Source organism: Styela clava, chromosome 10 (assembly GCF_964204865.1).
Source record: "Styela clava chromosome 10, kaStyClav1.hap1.2, whole genome shotgun sequence".
NCBI classification, from domain to species: Eukaryota; Metazoa; Chordata; class Ascidiacea; order Stolidobranchia; family Styelidae; genus Styela; species Styela clava.
In genome coordinates, this window is record NC_135259.1 from 5,214,471 (window position 1) to 5,234,361 (window position 19,891).

Sequence of the window (19,891 nt, forward strand, 5' to 3'; positions counted from 1 at the left end):
CCGATTGTTTTTGTCAGCGTGACATGTTATTTAAGTCGTAAAAATCTTTATTTCGGTGTTTATTTTCCCTAAATCGAAAATTTCCTTCGACATAAGTTTTGTGCCGCGAAGACGATGATAATAACTTTTTTCGTTCTCACATGGAACCATGACACCTGTGAGGAAAATGAGTTAGTTTTAATCATATATTCATCAGCAACGAGATGCTAAATATAGAATAAAAAAGTGAATCCGCAACCAATTCTTGATTGAAAAGGCGGCATTTTAAAATACTGAAAATAAAACGAAAGCATCAGAAGTTTTGTTTTGGAATCGATCGCGACAGATTAAAAACACTTTCTTAGACATTGCAAATCATGAATTCCTTGTGCCTACCCCCTGTAGTGTTCTAAAACTCGCGACTTGAAATAAAGTTTACTCCTGGGATTTTATCGCAGACTTAGGAATTTTTCTAACAGTAATATCTTAAAAATAATAGAGTGTGCAACATTGCAACGGAGCGGAGTAAGAGTTGCAGGGACTGCTCATATTGGTATAGTTTGCAAGAATACGAATCAAAACAAAATGTAATCGGGCACTTTGCCACACATTTTTCTGCCCGCGGATTGCCGTGGTATTTTGTTGTAGTGGTTTCAAATCACAGATTTAATTCATCACAATTAAATAAATAAAACAACCATTTTAAATATCTGTATCGGTCATGGGTTGAATATTTTATTCAACAGAAAGTGATTTTAAAGAAGAAATTTCGAACTTTTTTTCCTACACCCATCTCTACCTGCAAGGTATATTGAGGCAGCAAAGCGAAAATTTAGATGCCCTGCACATTTGTAACAATCCGATGTACTTGAAGACCTGTTAATTCAAGTCTGTAGACAGAATAACTATACTTCCGTCTGATACTTCCGTTGGCAGTACTGGACATCAAGTCATTGGACTGGATCCGGTAATGTCATTCTGACTCGTGAAAGTAAAAAAAAAAAAAAAAGTGAATTGGCTTTTGTAAGTTGACCATCAATGGTTCAGTTTATATATATGTGAGTAAACCGGTAGAGCAATGACCACATTTAGATATCATCAGTCAAGATATCTGGAAGCATAGTCCGTTTAAAATAGTTTCGACAGACATAGCGCTAATTTTGTTGTAAAAATAAAGAGGGAATTCGAACGATATAAATAATATAGCGTAAGTGATTTACCTAGTTAATATGAATAAGTACATCAACCATGTTGTATTTATGTTGTTTACACATAGAATGTTCAAAGAATAGTTTGCAGATAAAAACGGATATTCGTTTTCAAATGACCGGAGTGTTGAAATGTCGCTACTGCTGTAACAAAGCAATGCTTACTTTTGCAGCATTGTCTAAATACGACTGAATTGCATGCAAAATGGATAAATATAACGGACAGTGATAATTCGTCTATATTTAATGTTGAGAACAAAATGCTATTTGATAAACACATGACAGCAATACCGTGATTTCGTGATATGTAGAGGGAGGAACAGATCCTCGTGTTGTTAGAAAGTGAGCAATAACCAGCAGAGTTTGTGTGACGTTGCTAATATAAAATTTTAATCGGCAAAATCGGCTTATAGCCCAGGTATACAGTATTCAAGAAACATATCTGAAGCCAGGTACAGGGCCACCAAAGCGAAGGTTTATTGGAGTATTTTGTGATAGTGCTTTTATTTTACCATAAGTCGACGCAAAGGCGAGTTACGATGAACACAATTAAATTAATATGGCAAGACATTTTACATGCATGCATCGGCCATGTATTGAAAATTTTACGCAACAGAAAAAAGTCGGCTGTTTTAAGAGTAGCATAATTGCGGCGCCTGTGGGTGGGGCCGTTCCAGGAGAATTTTTTATATCGATTCTTGAAAATACTTGTCCTAAAATGCATGAGTGGCAGTACTCTGTCGGATATGAATTTGATGCTTTGATAAGTGGCGCAGAAATTTTCAGGCTCTTTTAAATTTTAGTTCAATGCTACTTATAAAAAAGTTGCAAAGACCGACCCACTTGACTGGCTAACCCCACCTAAACCACGATGGCTTGACTTACAAATCGATCAGAGGAGTTTCAACCCTTCATTGATGATGCTCACATTTAAAGCCTGAACTCACCTTAACACGGAAATCATTTATCCTAAATATAATTATGATCCAATTATTAAAACAATCTCAATACACTGATTACTGATGATGACAAAAGTGAACATCAAATTCAAGAAACCGTAGGAGCCCAACTCATCTGCATTTACCTGCTGTTGTGATCTATGTAGTAATCACAATTGTAGAGAATATGTAACTTCTCACTGTACTATATAACGATACTGTAATAGATGTGAAGTGAACACAAGACATTTTTGATATCGCACACCTTACTTGACTGGTCCCCAAGCGTCGAAATAATTTATCTTTGAGTTAAAGATTTGACTGCCGCATAAAAACACCTATGATGATCCTATAACGGTCAATTGCTCTGGTATATACAGACTAATATGCAATCTATACGAAATGAGTCTTTGAACAACGTTTCAATCTTCCGTCAAAGCCTTTTATGGCACACAAAATTGTAAAACGAGAATCTGAATTTAGGTATGGTTAAATAATCTTCGAGGATTTTGTACTATACAACTGGTTAGAAAAAAATTTATACATCTTAGTGGAATAATGAATTATTTATATCTATTTTGATTAAATAGGATTATATTTGGCAATAAAAACAATGGTATTAATTTAACAGTAAAACTAGCACATGAAGATCAAATTAATGCGAATAAGTATATATACATCAACTATGTTGTTTACACATAGGCTGCTCAAAGAATAGTTTGCAGATAACTACTAATATTAGTTTTCAAATTATCTTGAGTGTTAAAATGTCGCTTCTGCAGCAACAAAGCAATGTTTACTTTTGCAGCATTGTCTAAATACGACTGAGTTGCATGCAAAATGGATAAATATAACGGACAGTGAAAATCCGTCTATATTTTAACGTTGAGAGCAAACATGCAAACAAAATGATATTTGATAAACACATGACAGCAATACCGTGATTTCGTGATATGTAAAGGGTGGAACAGATCCACGTGATGTTAGAAAGTGAGCAATAACTAGCAGAGTTTGTGTGACGTTGCTAATATGAATTTTTACTAGGCGAAATCGGCGTATGCAGTTAGCTATTCAATAAACACGTCTGAAGCCAGATATGAGGCCATCAAGCGAAGGTATATTGATTGATGTGTGGTTAAGATCGAGTGAGCTCAACCAATCGTTATATCTATTTTGCTACGATGACGTGCGTTTCACTTCACCATTTAACGATAGCTTTATTGCTATGTTGGTCTGATGTTCTAAATCTTGAACATCCTGGCTGATTCAATAACATTCCAAAAAATGCAATACAGAAAAACTTAATCTGCGAAGTCAGAGCTGCGCTGTGTTAAGTTAGCAAGGGGGGTGTTTGAGGCTATTCTGTGTCTTCAGATAGCCGTAGTATTTCGTAGTAGTGCTTTTATTTTACCGCAAGTCGGCGCAAAGGCGAGTTACGATGAACACAATTAAATTATTATGACAAGACATTCTAAATGCGCGTATTGTCCATAGATTGAGTATTTTAGGCAACAGAAAAAATTATTATCCGTTGAAAAAGTAAGCTGCTGAAGTCGGCATTATTGCGGCGCGATAGAGTGAGACAGATTCGAAAAAGTGAATAATTTGCCTTTGGCCGGATTTTTACTTGGTAATATTTGAATGTTGGGTTTGTTTATGGACGCAGTGAACAGTTTAGTGATTACAAAATTACACGATCGTTTTTTGTTTTTATAACAGTTCTCAAACCCGGTATTTAATGCCTATGTCATATATTTAATGTCAAAGGAATGTCATCGTCAAGAATGCAGAAATTTCAGAACTCACTTTCAATTGATTGAAATTAGGCCCATGAAATCAATGAATTTATTTCAGATTTAATAATATAAATTTAAAATATTCAACAAGTATACAAAGTGTTTTTATGTTGCCAATGCAGAAAATTTGTTTAAGGGATTTTTTGAAAAAATATCCGAAATATTTTGGTTGAACATTGATTCCAAAAATATTAAATCTCCATTTTCTATGTCCCCCCGTTTTTTAAATGATACTGTTGAATCTTTCCTTAGTTTTAAGGACATACTTCGATTAATTTAACAGAATTCCCCATTGTGCCTCAGGGTCTGTCCGAATGTGCCCCACTCGTGGGATACAGTGGGAGACAAACGTTTTTTTTTCAAAGCATTTTGGCGGTGAGATGTATGTCGCGAGGGAATTTCTTAGTCGCTGAATAAAAACCACATTTACTCCTCTCCGCATTTGCCCCGCAAAATGAAATGAAAGTACAGAATATAGAACTCAAAATATGCAGAAGAAAAAAAAGTGTCTCAACCTTCCACACTTTCCCCTACTCAGTTTCTAGCTACCGGAATATTTCATTATTTTCCTAATGAGGAAGATTTCTTATTTAAATGCACATAAAAAGATATAGGATAAAATTTTGATGACCCTGTGGATTCTCACAGTCACAACCTGTGATTGTGACCACACTAACGGTCAATTGCTCTGGTATATACAGACTAGTATGCAATCTATACAAAATGAGTCTTTAAATCACGCTTTCGTCGTCAATTAACGCCTTGTATGGCACACAAAATTGTAACTCGAGAGTCCGAATTTAGGTATGGCTAAATAAGCTCTGAGGAATTTGTTCTACAAAACTCGTTAGAAACAATTTATAAATTTCATCGAAAATATGAAATTATTTACATCTATTTTAAATAAATGGGATCAGTATTAACTTAATAGTAAACTAGCACATGAAGATCAAATTCAGTTCATGTTTTAGTTTAGTAATTTATCTACCTCAGAATGTGGATTGAATTGTCTGATGGAAAAGAAAGCGATTGGGATACATCTTTTAAAATATGTCAAAGAGCGTTTCAAAATGATTCGTTCTATATGTATACTCATCCAGATGCGGAAATACGACGGAAATTTTTAGCAGTGTACTACAATGACACATATCTTGGACATTTGAAAGAGGGTTATGGATTGTTATCTTTACTTAAAGTGAAAGAAGGCAATGAAATAAAAATAATTGGTGCGATAGCTGGTTCATACATTTCAGGAAAAGAACTCAGCAAAGAAGACGATGATCGCTTGTCTCAGATCGATAAGGAAAGTTGGGAAAGGTATAAAAGGTAAGAACGTTTTTATTTTAAATTATACAATTTGAGGATTTTTTACAATTCTGCAGATTCTTACTCAAAATATTATGTTAGTTTCTTAGAATAGGATTTTACCTTCCCTAATTCAATAAATATTTCATTCAGGCACGCGGAATGGGAGGAACAATCATACGAAAACGAATTCGGAGAATTGGGTGAAAAATTAGGGGTTACTGTTATTTATGGAATTTTTCACGCTATTGATGACGGATATAGAGGAAAAGGAATAGGATCAAAATTTTTACTGAAAGCAATGCAAATGCAAAGTGATGAAGTAATGAGACGCGAAAAATTAGCAGGAATACCTAATTCAAAAATGCCTTTTTCCTACGCTATTTCTGACCATCCAAAATCTAGAAATTTTTGTAAAAAGATCGGCATGATTGAATTGGCTCAAGTGAGATCTTACCAACCAGCTGATTTATGCAAAGAGCTTTCGTATATGTGGATTTTTGTTCTTCCATCTTTGCCTTTAAGTTATATCAATGCTGCCAAAAAAATTTTTGTTCTGCCAGCAAACCTGTGAATGTCTCGATAAATATTACAATGTCCTAATGGATTATTCAAAGCGTTGGGACAAAATAAGTGTCTGTGTGTGTGGTATGAAAATATATGGAGCTTTTAGCAATTTGAGTCTTTTGCGCTAGACAATTCAAAACCGAATCTTGGTGAACTTCACAAAATCAAGTATAGTGAAAGGAAACGACGACAGTCGCTTGAAATAGCTCTGATTTGAGAATCAATGCCATAATCGCAGGATTTCATCTTAAATGTGTGTCTTTCATCTCTATATACACGACAGTTAATTAGAAAATATTCCATTGTCTCCTAAAAAAAAAAAAAAATGAGTAAAAAATGGCTTGTTGCTTAGTATGATACATCTTGGTAACTGCCGAACATTCCCATCAGTCAAATACAACAGAGAAAAATGTTTTTAATACCTGGTCACACAAAATCAAGCCTTAAACGAAATCAATTTTTTGAGTTGACAAAAGCGCTGAATATATAATATTTTAAATTATACAACAATTAGAAATATGCGAGAGAATTTCGATTGACATATAGAATACTATTTGAATTATATTTAACTTATTTTCTTAATTTGACACGCCACGGCATGTTGTGATGCATAGCAGACAAACGGCGACTCGAACCAGGGCACATTAGCAGTGGTTTTTCATATTGAATTCAATCACGCCTGACTATTCCATATGTTAATAAAAGTCATTCAAATCATTTGATTTGAAACTTCATACATTACTTACGCAAACCACGAAGTTTTTTCGTCTTATACTACACAAGCTAACACAGGGGATCAAATAGTGTTGTCGGTGTTGGAATAATTTTAAAAATTCATTGGCATTTTCTGTTTTTGTTCAAACCTTGCGTAACGGAAATGCCTCATTTATCAATATCCAAACCTAAACCCAATAAAACGTTTTTTCCAGTCGCGTTCTGAAGTCGGTCTCTAAACAATTGTACGCGTTGCTACATTTTTTGCACAAGAATATACTGTATCGAGTACTGATATTTACTTGTTTTTACTACTGATCAGTTACTACTAACGGAGATATTAGGAATGACATCGTCAAAAAATACGAAGAGGTAAAGTAAGTAATTATTTGTGTAGCATTGTCGAAAATATTTATTCAGCATTTTTGTAAGCATGGGATAAACCAATCTTGTCTTAATTATACATCGAAAAGTGTGACATACGCATTGTTATATCCCAAACGCGGCCTCATCATCTGTGGCCTGTTTCGCATTTGGCATCTGCTGGAGGTTAAATCAAAAACGCATTTGGTGTTGTCTAATCATAAAAATGTTTTGACATAGAAAAATGAAAATCGAATGCGATATCTATTAGCTCAGGTTGGCTTATGCATGATAACTAAATATTAATGTTATGACCTGACATTATAAATCCCGCCTAAACAGTATTACAAAAAAAGATGTCTCTATGTCAGAAAATTTAGTAATTACCCTTCTCACATTTGGTAATAAATCAACCTGCAGTGATTTGTAAACTGTAAACATGAGTTTGAAAAAAAGCTGACCAATTCAAACAGATTTTTAACTGGATATAGGAGAGTAGAGGGTTGATGGTAATTGAACTGAGAATTAGCATTCACATACTTTTGATGTCTTCTTCAACCTTCTTCGTCGATATCAGCAAAACGACTTTCTCCATCAAAACTTCATCTTCCTCCATTGAGCATGCTGTCGCTCCAACTATTTTGATTTTGTCAGCTTTCCTCGTTTTAATGAGTGGGCTCAGGTTGGCTTATGCATGATAACTAAATATTAATGTTATGACCTGACATTATAAATCCCGCCTAAACAGTATTACAAAAAAAGATGTCTCTATGTCAGAAAATTTAGTAATTACCCTCCTCACATTTGGTAATAAATCAACCTGCAGTGATTTGTAAACTGTAAACATGAGTTTGAAAAAAAGCTGACCAATTCAAACAGATTTTTAACTGGATATAGGAGAGTAGAGGGTTGATGGTAATTGAACTGAGAATTAGCATTCACATACTTTTGATGTCTTCTTCAACCTTCTTCGTCGATATCAGCAAAACGACTTTCTCCATCAAAACTTCATCTTCCTCCATTGAGCATGCTGTCGCTCCAACTATTTTGATTTTGTCAGCTTTCCTCGTTTTAATGAGTGCTAGAAATCCGCGGCCTTATTTAAATATTGCTGGATATAGATATTCATAACACACAGCAAGAAATTTTTGTCTAATATTTGGATCAGGATGTGTTTAAATGTATAAAGGGTCATTATGAAAAGCTCGTTAGCATGTTTGAAAACTCGCCAACCAGTCCCGTTCATTTCCTTCAAATAATTCAATTCACATGCTGAAAAAAATAAAATAGCAATGCTTAAATATATACCGTGAAGGCCAAGTCGAAATATTTTACCCACAATAGCTCCAAAATCATATCCTGGACAAAGCTAGGATTGCGGAATAGCCACTGTAATTTACCAGTACCGGTACCGGTACCGGTACCACCCGGACTGTACCAGCTTTGGTCTGAGACCGATAATGATTCATGCTTCTAGTACCACCCGGACTGTACCAGCTTTGGTCTGAGACCGATAATGATTCATGCTTCTAGTCTCGATGTGAATCAAATGATTGAATAATCCACAAGTGTAATATCAAGTCTTTCACCGTACCGTATCATACCGTACTCCTTTTCCAAAAACTTTCAGACATTTGCTGAGCACGAAATCCGCTGCTTGCGTTTATGGAATCGCTGCACGGTGCGCAATTTTTAATTTTCATGGCGTCATCACACAAAACTTCGTAGGGAAAAACGGATCTCATAGAGCCCAAAGGAATTTCAAAAATTAATTAAAGAAATAGCATTCTAGCGACAACAACAATCTTCAGCCACTAACAATTTCAAAGCTATTTGTACAGTACTTGAAAAGAAAAGCAATGTTTTCACAAACAAGAAGAAAAGAAGAAGAAGAATACCAAATATACCAACAGCAACAACAAAAATTCGACATAACAATCTATAGGTCCGATTTGTATCCAAGTGTCTAACAAACATGTCGCAAAAATATACTTTTATATTAAAGTGAAGAAATGAAAAAGCATGTTTTCTCGGATAACGAATCCATTTTGCATTGTCACCTCGGGATATAATATTGTGAAAATTGTGATTTCAATTGCATTATGAGTTATATGCAACGGCAATCGTTCAGAAATCGTTAACATATCGTAAATCTTCTCGTCATGTTTACTTTACTCGTAGTTTTCGTATTCGTGCAATTCCAAATAAAAATTAAATCGCAATGCCCAATTACGCTTGAATCAGCGAGTTATTTTAGAGGTTTTGGTCTTCGTTTATAATGCTTAGGCGTCTATTGCACGTATAAAATTATTATTCTTTTTGGTTGTGCCTTCGTATTCCTATTATTCGTGTTCGAACAATCAAAATTATTTTATTTAATTCAGAATGTGGATTGAATTATCAGAACGCAAGGAAAGTGATTGGAGAAAATGTTTTAAAATATGTCAGAGAGCATTTCAAAATGATCCTTTCTACACTTACACACACCCGGATCCAGAAATTCGGCGAGAATTTTTGAAAGTCTATTTTGACTATTTATATCCAGCTATTTTTCAAGATGGCAAAGGTATATTAGTTGTAATAAAAGCTGAAGACGAGGAAGGAATCAAAATAATTGGTGGAATGTCAGTTACAATGTATCAGGATGAGGAATTAGAAAATGATCACACAGCTTTACTAGCAGTTGATAGAAACGGTTGGATGAAACATTCAAGGTAATACTTACTACTTATTTGATAAAACTTTACATTTAATGTGTTCAATGTTTTCAGTGCTCCAGTGCTCAATTTCGGCCAAAGGTGTTTGATATAGTACTTGTTCATCCCTCACATCACTGTCTGGAATACCATAGAACAATTGTATTATTACCTATGATCCATTTGTTATATTTATAGACGTGATGACTGGGAATATAAAACCTATTACTATAAATTACAAGAATTGGCAGACAAATTAGGTACAAACCTTATGCCTGGCGTGTTTCAAATAGTGGATGATGGCTACAGAGGAAAAGGAATTGGATCAAAATTCGTCATGCAAGCGGTGCAGATGATGAGTGACGAAGTCGTAAAAAGAAAGCGTCTCGCTGGAATAGCAAACCCAAAACCTCCCCTGGCTCATTGCATCTGTGATCATGAAAGGTCTAGGAATTTCACGAAGAAAAGTGGATTCATAGAAGTGGCTCAATTACGTACAAATAACGTTGGAGTTCTAGGCAAAGATACATCCCATATATGGATATTTTTACTTCCACCTGAGGATCCGAGTTGGATTTATGAAGCCAGAAAAATGTTTGCTCATTCATCGAATCTGTAAACATTTCTTTTTGTGCTCCATACTTATCAGGCACATATAAGCATTGCGGAACTTATGTGAACTAACTCGAATTAAATAGTTTCTCAGCTGCCAATGTTTGACGGAATAATAGTCTGGAGGAAATTACTAACAGTCATGAGTTATACCCTTTATAAAAACCATGATTTTTTTGCAGAATAGATTACTGCCTTTTATTAAATTCTTGTGCTAATACTAAAAAACATTATCAGATTATTTTTTATGTCTTATGTCTTGATTGTCTTTGCAATATATATGATTTTGTGCAATATATTATATTCCATTTTCTTCGGATTTTTTGTATATAAATGAAATGACATATATTATATAAATATATATAACTATTTCTCGGAATAATGATTTTCTTTTATAGATACCAGTTACATTCCACTAAAAATATTATGTTAGAAGTATTTTGGAATACTACTTCTCTTTATGATATTAGTCCTGTAACTGATTGCGTTTAGCAAACCGCATTAGTAAAGTATCGCGTTAATCGGTAGTTTTTACAAACCGCTTTTCTAGTAGAAAGTTATCTATGAATCATGCTGTTTTAGTATTTTCTTGACGCGTTGCGATAAAAAAGGTTACTCTGGTGTCAGTCGTATCGAGAGCAAGATTGTTTGTAAAATACATACGATAAATTCAATCGTATTTGATAGAAACATTCTTGATAAAAGATATATAACAGTTTACTTCTGTGAGAAAACTCATTTAAAAAATATCTATGACTTTAGTTTTATTATACACCTGTGCAAAACCAATGGATAACAATAAAATTTGATGCATGAAGAACATCTTTCGAATGGCAACTGATTGATACAAACAAAAAACTATATAAAAATGAAGACGAGAACAGAAGCATTTTATGTATTACATAACATATCCGGGGACTACTCATTGCCAATTGAATTGAATAAATTTCACGCAAAATAAACGACGCACTGATTTTCTTAAACACAAACACAAAGAAGCCCAAGTTATTTTGCCATTAGTTAGGCTTAGTCAAACATAAATGCATGATTGCACTTTTGTTTTTCGTTGCTTGCCCACCTACCAGATTTGTATGTTGAAATTTACAAAGTATATGAATATATATCTGAGAAACAACTGATGAGCAAACATGCATACGATGGACACGAAACGAAACTTCTCAACAATGTGCTTTAGCTTGCATAAAACGAGATTTCAAGAACGTTTCAATAAAGAAGGCTACGGAATAGCACAAAATTGTTCTTATACTCGAATGACTTTATTATTCACTTACAAATATCTACTCTGATCAAGTTTGATGGAACGTTTAGTACTGTTTGTTCTTGACTACCCAAATCTGTGCGAGAAGTTTTCAGAAGAGTCAACCCTCAAAAATGGGCTCAAAGATGGCAATCCAAGCTGGTCTTATTGAAAGGAGTCCACAACTAGGTTCCATGACACTGAGTAGGTTTTAAATCGCTGGTTAGTATTTTCTGGTTTCTGGAATAATTTCTTGTGAACCAATCACATTCAGAGGTCAACTAATATTTAACAATGATGCACGTAAAAATGCTTCAATTTCCAGTTACTCAAAGGACGGATCCAGCCGGAGTAGCTTGGTCTTCTGCTACCGTTATCTTGTCGTGCATTTCAATTTTAGTAAAATGTGTTGATTTGGAAGAACATCTTGACGTTCTCTGTGAAGAACATTGACTATCTTTTGTTCTCCGAATCTTTTTGTAAACCGCGTCAACCATGTCCGAATATAGAATAGGATTAAGAGCGCTGTTTATGGGCAAAAGAACGATTGCTGCCACAGCGTATGCTGTATCTTGAATATTCACTCCAGCCAGCTTGCAGAAGGACATTATGCAAATTGGGACCCAACAACAGAAATCAGTGATGATGAGACGAAGTATTTTTTTTTGCATTGCTGAAAAATAAAACAAATTTATATAAAAAATTGATAATAATAATAATTCCAATAAGGAAAATCAACCCAGAAACAAATGAAATTAAGGTGTGGGTGGTTATTGCCAAGGCTGTAGATTCGGAGAAAGTTTACATCCAACTCCGGACTATGGGTTGTTACATTTTTCCTATTCCTACTCCAGCTCTGAACTTCGGGAAAATTAAATCGAAAAGCAAAAACTATGGCGTATGCAGGCCTTCTCTAATAGACTGTTGGGAACGCATCATAAATTTCATGCTTTTTGCGGATTGTTTTTGTTACCAATGCCAGTCTGAAATTCTTAATTCGGTGAATTCAGAATAATGAGTTAGAAAACAACGATCCCAGTTCCGACTCCGAATCCAATGGAAAAATGCCAAACTTTCAGCCCCGTCTCGACTCCATAGCTCAGCTTGCTAGAAACACCTAGCCTTGAGCTCATTAGAACGTATGGAAGATATATATATAGAAGTCACAGCTGCGCTGTGTTAAGTTAGCAAAGTAGGTGTTTGAGGCTCTTTTATGTCTTCAGATAGCCGTAGTATTTCGTAGTAGTGCTTTTATTTTACCGCAAGTCGGCGCAAAGGCGAGTTACGATGAACACAATTAAATTAATATGGCAAGACATTTTAAATGCGCGTATTGTCCATGGATTGAGTATCTTAGGCAACAGAAAAAATTATTATCCGTTGGAAAAGTAGGCTGCTTAGGTCGGCATTATTGCGGCGCGATAGAGTGATACAGATTCGAAAAAGCGAATAATTTGCCTTTGGCCGGATTTTTACTTGGTAATGTTTGAATGTTGGGTTTGTTAATGGAACAGTTTAGTGATTAAAAAATTACACTATCGTTTTTTGTTTTTATAACAGTTCTCAAACCCGGTATTTAATGCCTATGTCATATATTTAATGTCAAAGGAATGTCATTGTCAAGAAAGCAGAAATTTCAGAACTCTTTGAAATTAGGCCCATGAAATCAATGAATTTATTTCAGATTTGATAATATAAATTTAAAATATTCAACAAGTATACAAAGTGTTTTTATGTTGCCAATGCAGAAAATTTGTTTAAGGGATTTTTTGAAAAAATATCTGAAATATCTTGGTTGAACATTGATTCCAAACATATCAAATCTCCATTTTCTATGTCCCCCCCCCCCGTTTTTTAAATGATACTGTTGAATCTTTCCTTAATTTTAAGGACATACTTCGATTAATTTAACAGAATTCCCCATTGTGCGTCAGGGTCTGTCCGAATGTGCCCCACTCGTGGGATACAGTGGGAGACAAACGTTTTTTTTTTTCAAAGCATTTTGGCGGTGAGATGTATGTCGCGAGGGAATTTCTTAGTCGCTGAATAAAAACCACATTTACTCCTCTCCGCATTTGCCCCGCAAAATGAAATGAAGTTACAGAATATAGAACTCAAAATATGCAGAAGAAAAAAAAGTGTCTCAACCTTCCACACTTTCCCCTACTCAGTTTCTAGCTACCGGAATATTCAATTATTTTCTTAATGAGGAAGATTTTTTATTTAAATGCACATAAAAAGATGTAGGATAACATTTTGATGACCCTGTGGATTCTCACAGTCACAACCTGTGATTGTGACCACACTAACGGTCAATTGCTCTGGTATATACAGACTAGTATGCAATCTATACAAAATGAGTCTTTAAACCACGCTTTCGTCGTCAATTAACGCCTTGTATGGCACACAAAATTGTAACTCGAGAGTCCGAATTTAGGTATGGCTAAATAAGCTCTGAGGAATTTGTTCTACGAAACTCGTTAGAAACAATTTATAAATCTCATCGAAAATATGAAATTATTTACATCTATTTTAAATAAATGGGATCAGTATTAAATTAATAGTATACTAGCACATGAAGATCAAATACAGTTCATGTTTTAGTTTAGTAATTCATCTACCTCAGAATGTGGATTGAATTGTCTGATGGAAAAGAAAACGATTGGGATACATCTTTTAAAATATGTCAAAGAGCTTTTCAAAATGATTCGTTCTATATGTATACTCATCCAGATGCGGAAATACGACGGAAATTTTTAGCGGTGTACTACAATGACACATATCTTGGACATTTGAAAGAGGGTTATGGATTGTTATCTTTACTTAAAGTGAAAGAAGGCAATGAAATAAAAATAATTGGTGCGATAGCTGGTTCATACATTACAGGAAAAGAACTCAGCAAAGAAGACGATGATCGCTTGTCTCAGATCGATAAGGAAAGTTGGGAAAGGTATAAAAGGTAAGAACGTTTTTATTTTAAATTATACAATTTGAGGTTTACAATTTTGCAGATTCTTACTCAAAATATTATGTTAGTTTCTTAGAATAAGATTTTACCTTCCCTAATTCAATAAATATTTCATTCAGGCACGCGGAATGGGAGGAACAATCATACGAAAACGAATTTGGAGAATTGGGTGAAAAATTAGGGGTTACTGTTATTTATGGAATTTTTCACGCTATTGATGACGGATATAGAGGAAAAGGAATAGGATCAAAATTTTTACTGAAAGCAATGCAAATGCAAAGTGATGAAGTAATGAGACGCGAAAAATTAGCAGGAATACCTAATACAAAAATGCCTTTTTCCTACGCTATTTCTGACCATCCAAAATCTAGAAACTTTTGTAAAAAGATCGGCATGATTGAATTGGCTCAAGTGAGATCGTACCAACCAGCTGATTTATGCAAAGAGCTTTCGTATATGTGGATTTTTGTTCTTCCATCTTTGCCTTCAAGTTATATCAATGCTGCCAAAAAAATTTTTGTTCTGCCAGCAAACCTGTGAATGTCTCGATAAATAATACAATGTCCTAATGGATTATTCAAAGCGTTGGGACAAAATAAGTGTGTGTGTGTGTGGTATGAAAATATATGGAGCTTTTAGCAATTTGAGTCTTTTGCGCTAGACAATTCAAAACCGAATCTTGGTGAACTTCACAAAATCAAGTATAGTGAAAGGAAACGACGACAGTCGCTTGAAATAGCTCTGATTTGAGAATCAATGCCATAATCGCAGGATTTCATCTTAAATGTGTGTCTTTCATCTCTATATACACGACAGTTCATTAGAAAATATTCCATTGTCTCGAAAAAAAAAAAAATGAGTAAAACATGGCTTGTTGCTTAGTATGATACATCTTGGTAACTGCCGAACATCCCCATCAGTTAAATACAATAGAGAAAAATGTTTTTAATACCTGGTCACACAAAATCAAGCCTTAAACGAAATCAATTTTTTGAGTTGACAAAAGCGCTGATTATATAATATTTTAAATTATACAACAATTAGAAGTATGCGAGAGAATTTCGATTGACATATAGAATACTATTTGAATTATATTTGATTTATTTTCTTAATTTGACACGCCACGACATGTTGTGATGCATGGCAGACAAACGGCGACTCGAACCAGGGCACATTAGCAGTGGTTTTTCATATTGAATTCAATCACGCCTGACTATTCCATATGTTAATAAAAGTCATTCAAATCATTTGATTTGAAACTTCATACATTACTTACGCAAACCACGAAGTTTTTTCGTCTTATACTACACAAGCTAACACAGGGGATCAAATAGTGTTGTCGGTGTTGGAATAACTTTAAAAATTCATTGGCATTTTCTGTTTTTGTTCAAACCTTGCGTAACGGAAATGCCTCATTTATCAATATCCAAACCTAAACCCAATAAAACGTTTTTTCCAGTCGCGTTCTGAAGTCGGTCTCTAAACAATTGTACGCGTTGCTACATTTTTTGCACAAGAATATACTGTATCGAGTACTGATATTTACTTGTTTTTACTACTGATCAGTTACTACTAACGGAGATATTAGGAATGACATCGTCAAAAAATACGAAGAGGTAAAGTAAGTAATTATTTGTGTAGCATTGTCGAAAATATTTATTCAGCATTTTTGTAAGCATGGGATAAACCAATCTTGTCTTAATTATACATCGAAAAGTGTGACATACGCATTGTTATATCCCAAACGCGGCCTCATCATCTGTGGCCTGTTTCGCATTTGGCATCTGCTGGAGGTTAAATCAAAAACGCATTTGGTGTTGTCTAATCATAAAAATGTTTTGACATGGAAAAATGAAAATCGAATGCGATATCTATTAGCTCAGGTTGGCTTATGCATGATAACTAAATATTATTGTTATGGCCTGACATTATAAATCCCGCCTAAACAGTATTACAAAAAAAGATGTCTCTATGTCAGAAAATTTAGTAATTACCCTCCTCACATTTGGTAATAAATCAACCTGCAGTGATTTGTAAACTGTAAACATGAGTTTGAAAAAAAGCTGACCAATTCAAACAGATTTTTAACTGGATATAGGAGAGTAGAGGGTTGATGGTAATTGAACTGAGAATTAGCATTCACATACTTTTGATGTCTTCTTCAACCTTCTTCGTCGATATCAGCAAAACGACTTTCTCCATCAAAACTTCATCTTCCTCCATTGAGCATGCTGTCGCTCCAACTATTTTGATTTTGTCAGCTTTCCTCGTTTTAATGAGTGCTGGAAATCCGCGCCCTTATTTAAATATTGCTGGATATAGATATTCATAACACACAGCAAGAAATTTTTGTCTAATATTTGGATCAGGATGTGTTTAAATGTATAAAGGGTCATTATGAAAAGCTCGTTAGCATGTTTGAAAACTCGCCAACCAGTCCCGTTCATTACCATCAAATAACTCAATTCACATGCTGAAAAAAATAAAAGAGCAATGCTTAAATATATACCGTGAAGGCCAAGTCGAAATATTTTACCCACAATAGCTCCAAAGTCATATCCTGGACAAAGCTGGGATTGCGGAATAGCCACTGTAATTTACCAGTACCGGTACCGGTACCGGTACCACCCGGACTGTACCAGCTTTGGTCTGAGACCGATAATGATTCATGCTTCTAGTCTCGATGTAAATCAAATGATTGAATAATCCACAAGTGTAATATCAAGTCTTTCACCGTACCGTATCATACCGTACTCCTTTTCCAAAAACTTTCAGACATTTGCTGAGCACGAAATCCGCTGCTTGCGTTTATGGAATCGCTGCACGGTGCGCAATTTTTAATTTTCATGGCGTCATCACACAAAACTTCGTAGGGAAAAACGGATCTCATAGAGCCCAAAGGAATTTCAAAAATTAATTAAAGAAATAGCATTCTAGCGACAACAACAATCTTCAGCCACTAACAATTTCAAAGCTATTTGTACAGTACTTGAAAAGAAAAGTAATTTTTTCACAAACAAGAAGAAAAGAAGAAGAAGAATACCAAATATACCAACAGCAACAACAAAAATTCGACACAACAATCTATAGGTCCGATTTGTATCCAAGTGTCTAACAAACATGTCGCAAAAATATACTTTTATATTAAAGTGAAGAAATGAAGAAGCATGTTTTCTCGGATAACGAATCCATTTTGCATTGTCACCTCGGGATATAATATTGTGAAAATTGTGAAATTGTGATTTCAATTGCAATATGAGTTATATGCAACGGCAATCGTCCAGAAATCGTTAACATATCGTAAATTCATTTCATTGGAGAACGTGGGACCGCGGAAAATATACGGTGTAGAAAATAGTCACAAGCTCTTCTCGTCATGTTTACTTTACTCGTATTTTTCGTATTCGTGCAATTCCAAATAAAAATTAAATCGCAATGCCCAATTACGCTTGAATCAGCGAGTTATTTTAGAGGTTTTGGTCTTCGTTTATAATGCTTAGGCGTCTATTGCACGTATAAAATTATTATTCTTTTTGGTTGTGCCTTCGTATTCCTATTATTCGTGTTCGAACAATCAAAATTATTTTATTTAATTCAGAATGTGGATTGAATTATCAGAACGCAAGGAAAGTGATTGGAGAAAATGTTTTAAAATATGTCAGAGAGCATTTCAAAATGATCCTTTCTACACTTACACACACCCGGATCCAGAAATTCGGCGAGAATTTTTGAAAGTCTATTTTGACTATTTATATCCAGCTATTTTTCAAGATGGCAAAGGTATATTAGTTGTAATAAAAGCTGAAGACGAGGAAGGAATCAAAATAATTGGTGGAATGTCAGTTACAATGTATCAGGATGAGGAATTAGAAAATGATCACACAGCTTTACTAGCAGTTGATAGAAACGGTTGGATGAAACATTCAAGGTAATACTTACTACTTATTTGATAAAACTTTACATTTAATGTGTTCAATGTTTTCAGTGCTCCAGTGCTCAATTTCGGCCAAAGGTGTTTGATATAGTACTTGTTCATCCCTCACATCACTGTCTGGAATACCATAGAACAATTGTATTATTACCTATGATCCATTTGTTATATTTATAGACGTGATGACTGGGAATATAAAACCTATTACTATAAATTACAAGAATTGGCAGACAAATTAGGTACAAACCTTATGCCTGGCGTGTTTCAAATAGTGGATGATGGCTACAGAGGAAAAGGAATTGGATCAAAATTCGTCATGCAAGCGGTGCAGATGATGAGTGACGAAGTCGTAAAAAGAAAGCGTCTCGCTGGAATAGCAAACCCAAAACCTCCCCTGGCTCATTGCATCTGTGATCATGAAAGGTCTAGGAATTTCACGAAGAAAAGTGGATTCATAGAAGTGGCTCAATTACGTACAAATAACGTTGGAGTTCTAGGCAAAGATACATCCCATATATGGATATTTTTACTTCCACCTGAGGATCCGAGTTGGATTTATGAAGCCAGAAAAATGTTTGCTCATTCATCGAATCTGTAAACATTTCTTTTTGTGCTCCATACTTATCTTATCAGGCACATATAAGCATTGCGGAACTTATGTGAACTAACTCGAATTAAATAGTTTCTCAGCTGCCAATGTTTGATGGAATAATAGTCTGGAGGAAATTACTAACAGTCATGAGTTATACCCTTTATAAAAACCATGATTTTTTTGCAGAATAGATTACTGCCTTTTATCAAATTCTTGTGCTAATACTAAAAAACATTATCAGATTATTTTTTATGTCTTATGTCTTGATTGTCTTTGCAATATATATGATTTTGTGCAATATATTATATTCCATTTTCTTCGGATTTTTTGTATATAAATGAAATGACATATATTATATAAATATATATAACTATTTCTCGGAATAATGATTTTCTTTTATAGATACCAGTTACATTCCACTAAAAATATTATGTTAGGAGTATTTTGGAATACTACTTCTCTTTATGATATTAGTCCTGTAACTGATTGCGTTTAGCAAACCGCATTAGTAAAGTATCGCGTTAATCGGTAGTTTTTACAAACCGCTTTTCTAGTAGAAAGTTATCTATGAATCATGATGTTTTAGTATTTTCTTGACGCGTTGCGATAAAACAGATTACTCTGGTGTCAGTCGTATCGAGAGCAAGATTGTTTGTAAAATACATATGATAAAATCAATTGTATTTTATAGAAACATTCTTGATAAAAGATATATAACAGTTTACTTCTGTGAGAAAACTCATTTAAAAAAATATCTATGACCTTAGTTTTATTATACACAAGTGCAAAACCAACGGATAACAATAAAATTTGATGCATGAAGAACATCTTTCGAATGGCAACTGATTGATACAAACAAAAAACTATATAAAAATGAAGACAAGAACAGAAGCATTTTATGTATTACATAACATATCCGGGGACTACTCATTACCAATTGAATTGAATAAATTTCACGCAAAAT

The 19,891-nt window shown here is 34.4% G+C and overlaps 3 protein-coding genes across 5 annotated transcripts; all 3 read left to right on the forward strand.

The window, feature by feature from the left end:
- Positions 1-4,915: 4,915 nt before the first annotated feature.
- Positions 4,916-5,800, forward strand: LOC120334144 (uncharacterized). The gene is made up of 2 exons (XM_039401602.2): positions 4,916-5,247; positions 5,380-5,800. Exons 1-2 carry the CDS (start codon positions 4,916-4,918, stop codon positions 5,798-5,800), a joined length of 753 nt encoding a protein of 250 aa, XP_039257536.2.
- Positions 5,801-6,744: 944 nt separating this feature from the next.
- On the forward strand, positions 6,745-10,368 carry LOC120338395 (uncharacterized). Of its 2 annotated transcripts, none has more exons than XM_039406380.2 (3): positions 6,745-6,884; positions 9,255-9,584; positions 9,765-10,368. In XM_039406380.2, the coding sequence occupies exons 2-3, from the start codon at positions 9,256-9,258 to the stop codon at positions 10,183-10,185; spliced, it is 750 nt and encodes a 249-aa protein (XP_039262314.2). In that variant the 5' UTR covers positions 6,745-6,884; position 9,255; the 3' UTR covers positions 10,186-10,368. The 2 variants fall into 2 exon arrangements, with proteins under 2 accessions (XP_039262314.2, XP_039262313.2); XM_039406379.2 differs by having other exon boundaries at positions 6,745-6,879.
- Positions 10,369-15,885: 5,517 nt separating this feature from the next.
- Positions 15,886-18,939, forward strand: LOC144428055 (uncharacterized). 2 transcript variants are annotated; one of them, XM_078116707.1, is made up of 3 exons: positions 15,886-16,025; positions 18,003-18,332; positions 18,513-18,939. In XM_078116707.1, the coding sequence occupies exons 2-3, from the start codon at positions 18,004-18,006 to the stop codon at positions 18,931-18,933; spliced, it is 750 nt and encodes a 249-aa protein (XP_077972833.1). In that variant the 5' UTR covers positions 15,886-16,025; position 18,003; the 3' UTR covers positions 18,934-18,939. The 2 variants fall into 2 exon arrangements, with proteins under 2 accessions (XP_077972833.1, XP_077972832.1); XM_078116706.1 differs by having other exon boundaries at positions 15,886-16,020.
- Positions 18,940-19,891: the final 952 nt, after the last annotated feature.

Excerpts from the sequence above, each read along its gene's own strand:
- LOC120334144 (XM_039401602.2), top strand. The coding sequence starts at position 4,916 with ATGTGGATTGAATTGTCTGATGGAAAAGAAAGCGATTGGGATACATCT. Across the intron at positions 5,248-5,379 it reads AGTTGGGAAAGGTATAAAAG|GCACGCGGAATGGGAGGAAC; the intron begins GTAAGAACGTTT and ends TATTTCATTCAG.
- LOC120338395 (XM_039406379.2), top strand. The coding sequence starts at position 6,854 with ATGACATCGTCAAAAAATACGAAGAG. Across the intron at positions 6,880-9,254 it reads TCGTCAAAAAATACGAAGAG|AATGTGGATTGAATTATCAG; the intron begins GTAAAGTAAGTA and ends TATTTAATTCAG. Across the intron at positions 9,585-9,764 it reads GGTTGGATGAAACATTCAAG|ACGTGATGACTGGGAATATA; the intron begins GTAATACTTACT and ends TTATATTTATAG.
- LOC144428055 (XM_078116706.1), top strand. The coding sequence starts at position 15,995 with ATGACATCGTCAAAAAATACGAAGAG. Across the intron at positions 16,021-18,002 it reads TCGTCAAAAAATACGAAGAG|AATGTGGATTGAATTATCAG; the intron begins GTAAAGTAAGTA and ends TATTTAATTCAG. Across the intron at positions 18,333-18,512 it reads GGTTGGATGAAACATTCAAG|ACGTGATGACTGGGAATATA; the intron begins GTAATACTTACT and ends TTATATTTATAG.